At 39.7% G+C, this 12703-nt stretch overlaps 1 protein-coding gene across 8 annotated transcripts in view; it reads left to right on the top strand.

The window, feature by feature from the left end:
- Positions 1-12703, top strand: part of chd6.L (chromodomain helicase DNA binding protein 6 L homeolog) — an 86180-nt gene that overhangs the window by 19544 nt on the left and 53933 nt on the right. For 7 of the 8 annotated variants that reach the window (XM_018235251.2, XM_018235252.2, XM_018235256.2 and 4 more), the window contains exons 3-4: positions 11294-11343; positions 11480-11979. In XM_018235251.2, the coding sequence (XP_018090740.1) occupies positions 11311-11343; positions 11480-11979 (533 nt within the window). In that variant the 5' untranslated portion in view covers positions 11294-11310. Of the gene's footprint in view, positions 1-4444; positions 4546-11293; positions 11344-11479; positions 11980-12703 lie in introns of all 8 variants that reach the window. The other variant, XM_018235250.2, reaches the window with a different exon arrangement.

The following is a 12703-nucleotide window of genomic DNA, read 5'->3' as shown; positions in this document are numbered from 1 at the left end:
GTATTTATACTTAGTTGCAGAGTGGAACCTGTCCCAAAGTTGTACTGTGCATCTAAGCTGCTTTTTCTTCCTGCATAACCTTGAGGTTTGGGCATATGTTATGGTTACCATATTGACTACAAACTTTTGCACACATATAGCAAGAATGGGTGAAGTAAAGTTTGCATTTTCTTATGTGGCCTAAGTGCTGCAGTTCTAATAAGCATATATATATATATATATATATATATATATATATATATATATATATATATATATATATATATATATATATATATATATATATATATATATATATATATATATATATATATATATATATATATATATATATATTCTGTGTGAAACGACCGCACTCTGAAGACCGGACTTTGATTAATCTTTGTGGGTGCAGGGTCCAAAAATTCATATAGATATTTGTTTGCAAAAAATTGGTGTGCGGATCCTTGCAAACAAATATCTATATATATATCTATAACAAACAAGGGAAAGTTGTGCTCACCACTAGTTTTTAAAATCATTAGGCGGGGGTGCAATGAGGGTGTGACCACAAAATACATATAGACAAATACAAGATTCCTCTGCACTCAACCCATTATCAATATATTTAAGACAGAGACATTTTGTGCATACTGCTACTGAAAAATGCCTTACCCTTTAAACAAAACAGGGATTGTTTGTCCATATATTGCAATATATTTAAGCTGGCCAACTACGTCAAAGTCATCCCATATCTGGCCAGTCCTATGCTCAATTTTCATCTGATTCATTAAGAATTCTATGGTTTAATTATACATTTTATAAAAGGGACGAATACGCTTTACCTGCAACTTACTAGCTGCTTTCAAAGTAAAACTCCCAAACTTGGCTGCCCTTTTATTAGACACCAGTGGGATCACCTGACTATAGTTGGAGAGGGTGGGAGCTACAACATGGAGCTGGTCACTGCTCATGTATAACTATAACAAACAAGGGAAAGTTGTGCTCACCACTAGTTTTTAAAATCATTAGGCGGGGGTGCAATGAGGGTGTGACCACAAAATACATATAGACAAATACAAGATTCCTCTGCACTCAACCCATTATCAATATATTTAAGACAGAGACATTTTGTGCATACTGCTACTGAAAAATGCCTTACCCTTTAAACAAAACAGGGATTGTTTGTCCATATATTGCAATATATTTAAGCTGGCCAACTACGTCAAAGTCATCCCATATCTGGCCAGTCCTATGCTCAATTTTCATCTGATTCATTAAGAATTCTATGGTTTAATTATACATTTTATAAAAGGGACGAATACGCTTTACCTGCAACTTACTAGCTGCTTTCAAAGTAAAACTCCCAAACTTGGCTGCCCTTTTATTAGACACCAGTGGGATCACCTGACTATAGTTGGAGAGGGTGGGAGCTACAACATGGAGCTGGTCACTGCTCATGTATAACTATAACAAACAAGGGAAAGTTGTGCTCACCACTAGTTTTTAAAATCATTAGGCGGGGGTGCAATGAGGGTGTGACCACAAAATACATATAGACAAATACAAGATTCCTCTGCACTCAACCCATTATCAATATATTTAAGACAGAGACATTTTGTGCATACTGCTACTGAAAAATGCCTTACCCTTTAAACAAAACAGGGATTGTTTGTCCATATATTGCAATATATTTAAGCTGGCCAACTACGTCAAAGTCATCCCATATCTGGCCAGTCCTATGCTCAATTTTCATCTGATTCATTAAGAATTCTATGGTTTAATTATACATTTTATAAAAGGGACGAATACGCTTTACCTGCAACTTACTAGCTGCTTTCAAAGTAAAACTCCCAAACTTGGCTGCCCTTTTATTAGACACCAGTGGGATCACCTGACTATAGTTGGAGAGGGTGGGAGCTACAACATGGAGCTGGTCACTGCTCATGTATATAGTTATACATGAGCAGTGACCAGCTCCATGTTGTAGCTCCCACCCTCTCCAACTATAGTCAGGTGATCCCACTGGTGTCTAATAAAAGGGCAGCCAAGTTTGGGAGTTTTACTTTGAAAGCAGCTAGTAAGTTGCAGGTAAAGCGTATTCGTCCCTTTTATAAAATGTATAATTAAACCATAGAATTCTTAATGAATCAGATGAAAATTGAGCATAGGACTGGCCAGATATGGGATGACTTTGACGTAGTTGGCCAGCTTAAATATATTGCAATATATGGACAAACAATCCCTGTTTTGTTTAAAGGGTAAGGCATTTTTCAGTAGCAGTATGCACAAAATGTCTCTGTCTTAAATATATTGATAATGGGTTGAGTGCAGAGGAATCTTGTATTTGTCTATATGTATTTTGTGGTCACACCCTCATTGCACCCCCGCCTAATGATTTTAAAAACTAGTGGTGAGCACAACTTTCCCTTGTTTGTTATAGTTATACATGAGCAGTGACCAGCTCCATGTTGTAGCTCCCACCCTCTCCAACTATAGTCAGGTGATCCCACTGGTGTCTAATAAAAGGGCAGCCAAGTTTGGGAGTTTTACTTTGAAAGCAGCTAGTAAGTTGCAGGTAAAGCGTATTCGTCCCTTTTATAAAATGTATAATTAAACCATAGAATTCTTAATGAATCAGATGAAAATTGAGCATAGGACTGGCCAGATATGGGATGACTTTGACGTAGTTGGCCAGCTTAAATATATTGCAATATATGGACAAACAATCCCTGTTTTGTTTAAAGGGTAAGGCATTTTTCAGTAGCAGTATGCACAAAATGTCTCTGTCTTAAATATATTGATAATGGGTTGAGTGCAGAGGAATCTTGTATTTGTCTATATATATATATATCTATATATATATCTATATATATCTATATATATATATATATATATATATATATATATATATATATATATATATATATATATATATATATATATATATATATATAGATAGATAGATAGATATATATAAATAGAAATAATATCATGTAAAGCAAGACACTCGCATGACTTAAAATTTGGTGAAAAAGAGATAACGTTTATTTATTATAAATAAAAAAATAAACTTTTATCTCCTTTTCACCATATTTTTACCCTTCAATAATTCAATTGTTCAGACTGGCTTTTGCACAAAACTGCAAAAGGCTCATCCCACCAGCACATAATGCCCTTTTTATGTCTTATTGTCACAGGACAAATAATTAGGCTTCATTTAGAACTATTTAAGCCTGGGTGTGCCGTTGGAAGTCTGCATCTGTCTTTATCTATCTGTATTTGATACAATGATTTTAACTCCAATTCTTTGGTCAGACTCTCTTGCACTCCCACATCTCCAAATACTGCCCATTTACTGTATAAGGCAGGAATACTAGATAACTCCTGTATATTCATTTAAAACAATGATTCAATGTTTTGACTGGTCAGTCTCCATTTTGCACTCGGCTGAGCCAATCCTCATATCCCCCCCCCTCCCCAAATAGTGCACTTACAAGCGTTTTGCTCGGTTATATATAAAGATGTTTTTCTTAGTGTAGCACTGGAAAAAGAATGTAAAAAAGTTAAAGCTTTGATTATTTCAGGCTGATGTTATGGAAGGTGATTGTAGTTTCCTTGCTGCTCTGCTTCCGTTGCTTCCCGCTGTCGGGTCGGATTGGAACGTTCTGGCTCCCTGAATGGTTAATGGTTGGCTATATGGAATGAGGCAGGTGTATTGTGCTGGACTGAGTCAGCGCTCACACTGTGCCGTCTGCCACCCCCACCTCCCTTCTTTATGTCTTGCGGGGACAGGTAACATCACCCTGCCAAAAATTCCGCTTCTGTTTTTTTTTCTCTTTCCACTGTAGTTAGGCTGAGTTCCCGCGAGATCCCCTTCTCTTATATGGTACGAGACAGCCCAGCTGGGTTGGTTGGCAGTCGACCCTGAGCACATTGCAGTGAAAGCAGAGTCTGCCTGGCAGCGTGACTGTGCCAGAAAGAGATTAATGTGCAGAGCTGCTAGCAATGCATGTGATGTGGGAAGGACAGAGTCAATTCCTAGCTCTACCTTTCCTCTATCCATCCTCCTTTGCCTTCCCTTTAGTCCCCAGGACTATATTATCCTACCTGTGCTAAATGTAATTTGGAATATGGAGATATTTAGAGAGGATATAAACCTACCAAATAAGTCAAAGTGCATTTACTGAGCACTTTTGCTGTATATGTTAATTTTCTATTTTTAGTTGTTTCTGAGATATCTGCGGTTTTAGACTGCTATTATCAGGCCTTTAACTGAGCTGTTCTCTTTGAAAGTCCCCCTTTTTTTAGTCTCAGCAACCCCAACCATTTTCTGCACTAACTGCGTAGTTGGTTAACCCTAGGGATGCCACAAGGTTGGTATTCTTCATCGGTCTAGCTGGTAAAATGCTATCCAAGGTCTAAGCCTAGGATTTCTACCTTTTAAAATTTTTATTCCTGGCAGGCAGGGGAGGGGGCAAGACACAGGAGGCGGAGTAATGAAAGGAGCAGCGGTGCTATGACATGACGGACTGGTGAAGGGCGGGTGATGAGGGAAGAGAGAAGGTAAGATTGGGGATCAGGGCTTAAGTGGACGGTCTAGTGGCTTAATTTAAGGGTATTGCATATTTATCGGCAACTACATTGCCAATAAATTTCTAATACCAGCTTTGTCCTTGGCAGGTGTTTAACTGGTTAGGCTAGTAAAAGACCAGCTGGGTGGCAACCCTACCTAGCCATGTATTTGCCACTAAGTTTGTAACTATCTGTCATTTTGCTCCCAATTCACATTTCTCTATCTCAGCTCCTTCGTACCAAGTTTTGGCATGATCAGTCTCAATCTTGACACTTTTACCTCACTGCCCTGCCCCTCCATGGCCCTGCTCCCTCCCTCATCTGAATTTTCTTTCAGAAAGTTGACAGCCCTAGTTAAAGGGAAACTATACCCCCAACATGAATACTTAATCAACAGACAGTTTATATCAAATTAAATGGCATATCAAAGACTCTTGCCAAACTGGTATATATGTTTAAGTAAATATTGCCCTTTTACATCTCTTGCCTTGAACTACCATTTTGTGATGATCTGTGTGCTGCCTCAGAGATCACCTGACCAGAAATACTACAACTCTAACTGTAATAGAAAGAAGTGTGGAAGCAAAAGACAGAACTCTGTCTTTTAATTGGCTCTTGTGACCTAACATGTATGGTTTGTTTGGTATGTTTGTGTGCACCGTGAATCGTAGGATCCCAGGGGGTGGCCCTTATTTTTTTTTTTTAAAATGGCAATTTTCTATTTATGATTACCCAATGGCACATACAACTAAAAAGTATATTATTATGAAAAAGGTTTATTTACATAAAGCAGGGTTTTACTCAATATATTTGTATAAAGACCTACATTGTTTTAGGGGTATAGTTTTCCTTTAACCCTTGATTTGCTGAAACTGACTTTCAAAGAGAGCCTTGTATAAACCTGATAGCCGTAGTCTAAAAGCAAAGCGCTCAGAGAAGCTTTCTCAGTAAGTTTATATTGTTTCATCTTTTGGGCTTAGTTGCCCTGTCGGCTTGGCACCTAGAAAAAGGGGTAAGTGTGAATGAGACCCTGTCTGGCCAAACTATAGAGCAGAGTTAACTTTGTGACTGGCTGCCCTTGACTTTACCAGAAAAGTAATGTTTATCTCCACTAAATATTGACTACCTACTGTATCATAAACGGAAACAAGCTCTAGAAATGGCTTTTTTATGGCTTGATCTCTTCAGTAACACTTAGGGCTATTCCACACGGGGAGATAGCCTTGCGTTTGCGGTCGCGGCGACAAAGCGCCGCGCCAGTCGCCGCGACCGGCGCAGGCGACAGTTTTGTATGGGCGCCTATGTAAAAACGCCTGTGCTAACCACACGAGGCGATGCGCTTTTCAACAGTCGCCTGAAAATGCCTCGCCAGGCTTTTTCAGGCGACTGTTGAAAAGCGCATCGCCTCGTGTGGTTAGCACAGGCGTTTTTACATAGGCGCCCATACAAAACTGTCGCCTGCGCCGGTCGCGGCGACTGGCGCGGCGCTTTGTCGCCGCGACCGCAAACGCAGGGCTATCTCCCCGTGTGGACTAGCCCTTAAAGGTCCAGTAAAACCAGAACATGACATATGTCTGTACAGGTGATTTTCACTGACTATCCACTTGCCAAATCCTGCATGTTTCTTGTAAGCAAGATTTTTTTTTTTAAACTTAAATATAATAACCTTTAATTTAATATAATAATCTTTAATTTTGTCAGGCTTTCAGGCCTTCCATGAATATTTATGATCTAATCCCCCGCTGAACAAAATCGCTGGGTGAGATGTGGTTTAATCACCAGATACAAGATTATGTGAAAATGCCAGAGCTTAAAGGGCCAGTAAAGCCTCAATTTTTTGGAACATGTAAGCGACAGACTACATTAAGCCGTCATCATAAACAAAATGAGGTCACCTAAGGTCTGGCACTGGTTAGAAGCAGCCACAATGCTTTTAAAACCTTCCTTCAGTATAGTGGCATATCTTTAAAAAAAATTGCATGATTTTAAGCAAACTGAGGTCTTGTCTATGATGGTCTAGCGCTATGGTATCTCTGTACAGGCTGTGAGTAAACTTAGACGGTTGTCCCTGCTCAATTGTGCTTTGTCCAGGGGAATAACTATGCTGCCATAGTTTTATGTTATAATCAACCTTAAATGGCTGTTCCTGCTGAATTAAGCTGGGTAGAGAGGAATAGCTATGCTGGTAGAGGTATGGGACCTGTTATCCAGACTGTTTGGGACCTGGGGGCCAGATAATGGATATTTCCATCATTTGGATATTCATACCTTAAGTCTACTAGAAAGTCATGTAAACATTAAGGGGCTGATTCATTAAGGGTCGAATATCGAGGGTTAATTAACCCTCGATATTCGACTAGGAATTGAAATCCTTCGACTTTGAATATCGAAGTCGAAGGATTTAGCGCAAATACTGCGATCGTACGATCGAAGGATTTTAATCCAACGATCGAAGGAATTTCTTTCAATCAAAAAAACTTAGGAAAGCCTATGGGGACCTTCCCCATAGGCTAACATTGACTTCGGTAGCTTTTAGCTGCCGAACTAGGGGGTCGAAGTTTTTTTTAAAGAGACAGTACTTTGACTATCGAATAGTCGAACGATTTTTAGTTCGAATCCTTCGATTCGAAGTCGTGGTCGAAGTAGCCCAAAAAATACTTCGAAATTCAAAGTTTTTTTACTTCGAATCCTTCACTCGAATCGGCCCCCAAATAAATCCAATAGGCTGGTTCTGCTACCAATAAGGATTAATTATATCTTAGTTTGGATCAAGTACAAGGTACAGTTTTATTATTACAGAGAAAAAGGAAATAATTTTTAAAAATGTGGATTATTTGCATAAAATGGAGTCTTTGGGAGACGGCCTTTCCATAATTCAGAGCTTTCTGGATAATGGGTTTCCAGATAACGGATCCCGTACCTGTATATTTGATGGAATCTTATAAAACATACTATGAACTAACTGAAACCTGCAGTGCACATAATATTTCTCTGCTGGCGGGAAAATGCTTGATACCCTTCTCCGGAGCATTTCTCTGCCGCAGGTGCTGTTTGGTCTTTTCGTTTCCAAGCCAAAATGTGCCTGTCACGCACAGTAAGAGGTGGTTTCCATTCATGTGAATTACAGGCTGGAAAGAGGGATGTTGAGCTTTTATCTGCCTGCCAAAATACGCCAGCGGAAAAACTGTAGAGTGCCACAGGCCCTGTGGCTGAACTTTGCTCATTACAGGAGAATACCTCTGTTGGCATTGTATAGCTTTAATAACTTGTTTGGTTTTAATCCTCAACAATGGAAAGCTTTTAAATAGTAAGAATATTTGAACTTAAAAGAGAGTAACATAATTAAAGCTGAGCTGCAAATATGCCTTTGCCGCATTGCAGTGCATGGGGAGTGCTTGAGAGATAACCCGGTATAGCCTTCGGCCCGTGCCTCCCCAGTGGGGAAACCTTTATTTATCCTGTTTGCTTTCCCAGGCTGTGTTTAGAGATAATTAGCTGCTTGTTAGATGCATCCTATTCGAGCGTGGGTTGTGTTCTGGCCACCAACACTATAAAGCAGGAAAAAGAGGGGAAAAATGGGATATATAGAGAGTCATAAAACTGTTAATGAATTAAGCAGCCCCTAATTACTTTGTCAGTGCCAAATTACTTTATGCTGTGCCCCTCCTGTTTGCAGGAGAGTTAAAGGACCAGTAATGCCAGCAAAAGAAGTGTATAATGGGTTCTGCTAATGGGGCATAACTGTGCATTGCTCAGCTGCCATTTCAGCATCTGTTGGGTGAGTAGTGAGCGGTTATACGTCATATTGGGAACATTAATATGATATTACTTGCACAACTTTACCCTGTCTGACCTAGACCCTGCTTTTGGCTTGTGCCAGGTCTCTACCTAGCTGATGCTTATGATATAAAGCATACTCCCTGTATAAGTCACCAGCTAAACACCCATCAGTAATGGACAGTTTCATTGCATATCAAACAATTCTGAATATTCTGCGACTGCACATTTGGCTCACCTTGACAAAAAACATATAAAGTGCTGATATATCTAGATTTATTTATTTATTTGTTTGTTGGAAATGATGAATATACATAATTACATAGTTAAATTGGGTTGAAAAAAGACAAAGTCCATCAAGCTCAACCCCTCCAAATGAAAACCCAGCATCCATACACACACCCCTCCCTACTTTTAATTAAATTCTATATACCCATACCTATACTAACTATAAAGATTAGTATCACAATAGCCTTTGATATTATGTCTGTCCAAAAAATCATCCAATCCATTCTTAAAGGCATTAACTGAATCAGCATCACAACATCACCCGGCAGTGCATTCCACAACCTCACTGTCCTGACTGTGAAGAACCCCCTACGTTGCTTCAAATGAAAGTTCTTTTCTTCTAGTCTAAAGGGGTGGCCTCTGGTACGGTGATCCACTTTATGGGTAAAATGGCCCCCTGATTTGTCTATAATGTCCTCTGATGTACTTGTAAAGTGTAATCATGTCCCCGCGCAAGTGTCAACCCCAACCTTGACAGTCTACCCTCATAATTTAAGTCTTCCATCCCTCTAACCAATTTAGTTGCACTTAGTCTCTGCACTCTCTCCAGCTCATTTATATCCCTCTTAAGGACTGGAGTCCAAAACTGCACTGCATACTCCAGATGAGGCCTCACCAGGGACCTATAAAGAGGCATAATTATGTTTTCATCCCTTGAGTTAATGCCCTTTTTTATGCAAGACAGAACTTTATTTGCTTTAGTAGCCAAAGAATGACACTGCCCAGAATTAGACAACGTGTTATCTACAAAGACCCCTAGATCCTTCTCAACACACTGCCATTTAGTGTATAACTTGCATTTATATTATTTTTGCCAAAGTGCATAACCTGCATTTATCAACATTGAACCTCATTTTCCAGTTTGCTGCCCAGTTTTCCAGTTTAGACAAATCACTCTGCAAAGTGGCAGCATCCTGCATGGAACCTATAGTTCTGCACAATTTAGTATCATCTGCAAAAATAGAAACAGAACTTTCAATGCCCACCTCCAGGTCGTTAATAAACAAGTTAAAAAGCAGGGGACGAAGTACAGAGCCATGCAGTACTCCACTAACAACACTGGTCCAATTAGAAAATGTTCCATTTACCACCACTCATGTTCATTTTGCTTTTGTTTCCAGACTGGTGGAGTTATCAACTCTGCCTTCTGAGAGGCCATTGCCTCACTGGATTATATTTTTTTAACTATATTATATCCATGATCTGTTGTATTGTAATCCTATTTAAAGAAGTCTGAAGGGGATGTGGCATAGCAGTCCAGGATCCTAACATGATTTTTGCATCATGGGCAGCCAAAAACAGCATGATAGCAAGAGCAATTCCTTGGGTTATCTCAGAATCCACAGAGATATGAACAATAAATCAACATAGGGGTTCCACTTTACAGTTCAGCAGGAACAGGCCTATAAGTTTGTTTATAGCTTGCACAGAGAGGTACTATAAAGCTATATCAGCATAGATATTGCCCTGTACTAAGCACACATTTGCAATGTACAGTGTACATACAACTCTCAGCATTTTAGGGATTATATAGGTTTGTTGTATTGGTTTATTGTATAATTTATACTTGCTTAAAATGACCACGCACAGGATGATATTGTCTACCGACTGCAGCTGATAGTCTAAAATATGGTGCTAAACTATGGCCTCCCAGAGCAATATCTGTTTGGGACTCAACTCCATAGCACTAGCTATGAGCAAGGAGCCATGGATGCTCTCTTCAACAGCCCCCCCCCCCCCCGGATCATTCCACCTCGTTGATGGGCAGATTGGGCATAAATCCACTTGTTTGTGGACCTGGCAAAAGGAGCATGTTTGGCATGCTTTACACCAGGGGTCCCCAACCTTTTTTACTTGTGAGCCACATTTAAATGTAAAAAAGATTTGGGGAGCAACACAAGCATGAAAAAGTCCACGGGAATGTCAAATAAGGGCTGTTTGGTAGCCCCTAAATGTACTGGTAGCCCACATGAGACTCTCTTTGGCAGGACACCTGGTTTTTATGCAACCAAAATTAAGCAAGGGTTTGGAGAGCAACATGTTGCTTGTGAGCTACTGGTTGGGGATCACTGCTTTAGACAAAATGAGGTGTGTGTGTGTGTGCGTGCGTGCATGTGCGCGCCGTATAGAGACAATTGCCATTAAAACACCCAGAGAAACATAGACTACTTCTTCAAACTTCAATGGGTTTTATAGAACATAATCAGACAGTTGTGTCCTTTAGCTCTATTCACTGGAAGAGTCTAAATCAAGTAACATATTTTGGATTTAGTAGATTTTCAAATCACAGGCTAGCCTAACCCATTGGCCTCTGGTGCTTTTTGTGGCTTGAACGCCTGATAAAATCATCATCCCTCATGATGGGCCCGTATACTTTTAGCAGCCGAAATTTAGCAGACAGATGACATCATCCCTCTCTTAGGTCAAAATGACTTCATAGAGCATTACTGAGTGTTTCAGGGTTTATTGTAGCTCACTTCTTTGATGTGGGAGGAACATCTTGAAAAGAGTAAACATTTTGAATAGAAGATGCTTTATATACTCCTTTTAGCTAGTAGCGGTATTGTCCATTTGAGTCTCCTCAAACATTGTACAAGCTATCGTGTTTGGTCTAAGTTGGGACTAACTGTCCTATCCATATCCTTTGTTTAAATCAGTCTTTCTTATGTTTTAGGTGCACAACCATAATTTATGATAATGAAAATACAGAAGCAAGACCAACAGGTTAGTCATTTTGATTCATTTAGGAAACAAATCATGAACAATTCCCAAAAAAAAGTGAATAATTGAATTTCAAGAATTGAAAGTTAAGTGAAAGAGAATTCTGCATTACTTAAATTTTATTTGCGTTTCTTTGCAGCTGCCCAGTCTGAAAGCACTTAGCTACTCACCAATGTCCAGTGCCTCGATACCTTGCGAACACCCCATCCTGCCATCGTTTTCAGAATCCACCCCCCAAGATTTCCACTCAGTGACACTTCTAGATCCCACCTCTCCCCTATTAGATGATTCCGATCTATACCCGAACTCTGGGCAGGAAGATTGCTTGCCTGTTCAAGTGACCAGCATCAATGGGATGGAGAATAGCGGAGGAGGGGGGACCGGGGTAAAGAAAAAACGTAAAAAAAAGGAGCCAGGGGAGGAAAAGGAGGCTAAACCAAAGAAAAAGAAGGAGCCCAAGAAAGTCAAAGAGCCTAAAAAGGTCAAGGAGCCCTCAGAGGCCAAGATCCCAAAGGAACAAAAGCAGCTGAAGAGTCCCAAGGAGCCGAAGAAGCCTAGGAAACCTCGTGAACCTAAACCACCTAAAGAGAAAAAAGCCAATCAGGACTCGGCTGCAAAGACCAAACCCAAGAAAACAAGGTATTTTTAATAGCTTCATTGTTAAAGAGATTCTGTCAAGATTTTTATGATATTTTTATTGCTAAATTACACTGTTTACACTGCATATAATTCACTCTCCAATATAAAATGTCATTCCTTAACCAGCAAGTGTATTTTTTTTTTTAGTTGTAATATTGGTGTGTAGGCAGCCATCTCAGGTCATTTTGCCTGGTCATGTGCTTTCAGAAAGAGCCAGCACTTAGGATGGAACTGCTTTCTAGCAGGCTGTTGTTTCTCCTACTCAATGTAACTGAATGTGTTGCAGTGGGACCTGGATTTTACTATTGAGTACTGTTCTTAGATCTACCAGGCAGCTGTTATCTTGTGTTAGGGAGCTGCTATCTGGTTACCTTCCCATTGTTCTGTTGTTAGGCTGCTGGGGGGGAAAGGGAGGGGTGATATCACTCCAACTTGCAGTAAAGAGTGACTGAAGTTTATCAGAGCACAAGTCACGTGACTGGGGCAGCTGGGAAACTGACAATATGTCTAGCCCCATGTCAAATTTCAAAATTAAATATAAAAAAATCAGTTTGCTCTTTTGAGAAACGGACTTCAGTGCAGGATTCTGCTGTAGCAGCACTATTAACTGATACGTTTTGAAAAAAACAAACTTTTTTTCCAATGACAAAATCCCTTTAATTCTCAGGAGTCTCTCTTTTGTCGTTTTTTTGGAATACATAAGTGCTTATTTTCTATATACATT

This window comes from Xenopus laevis, chromosome 9_10L, assembly GCF_017654675.1.
Source record: "Xenopus laevis strain J_2021 chromosome 9_10L, Xenopus_laevis_v10.1, whole genome shotgun sequence".
In the NCBI taxonomy this organism is placed as follows: domain Eukaryota; kingdom Metazoa; phylum Chordata; class Amphibia; order Anura; family Pipidae; genus Xenopus; species Xenopus laevis.
This window is presented reverse-complemented; position numbering and strand designations above follow the sequence as displayed.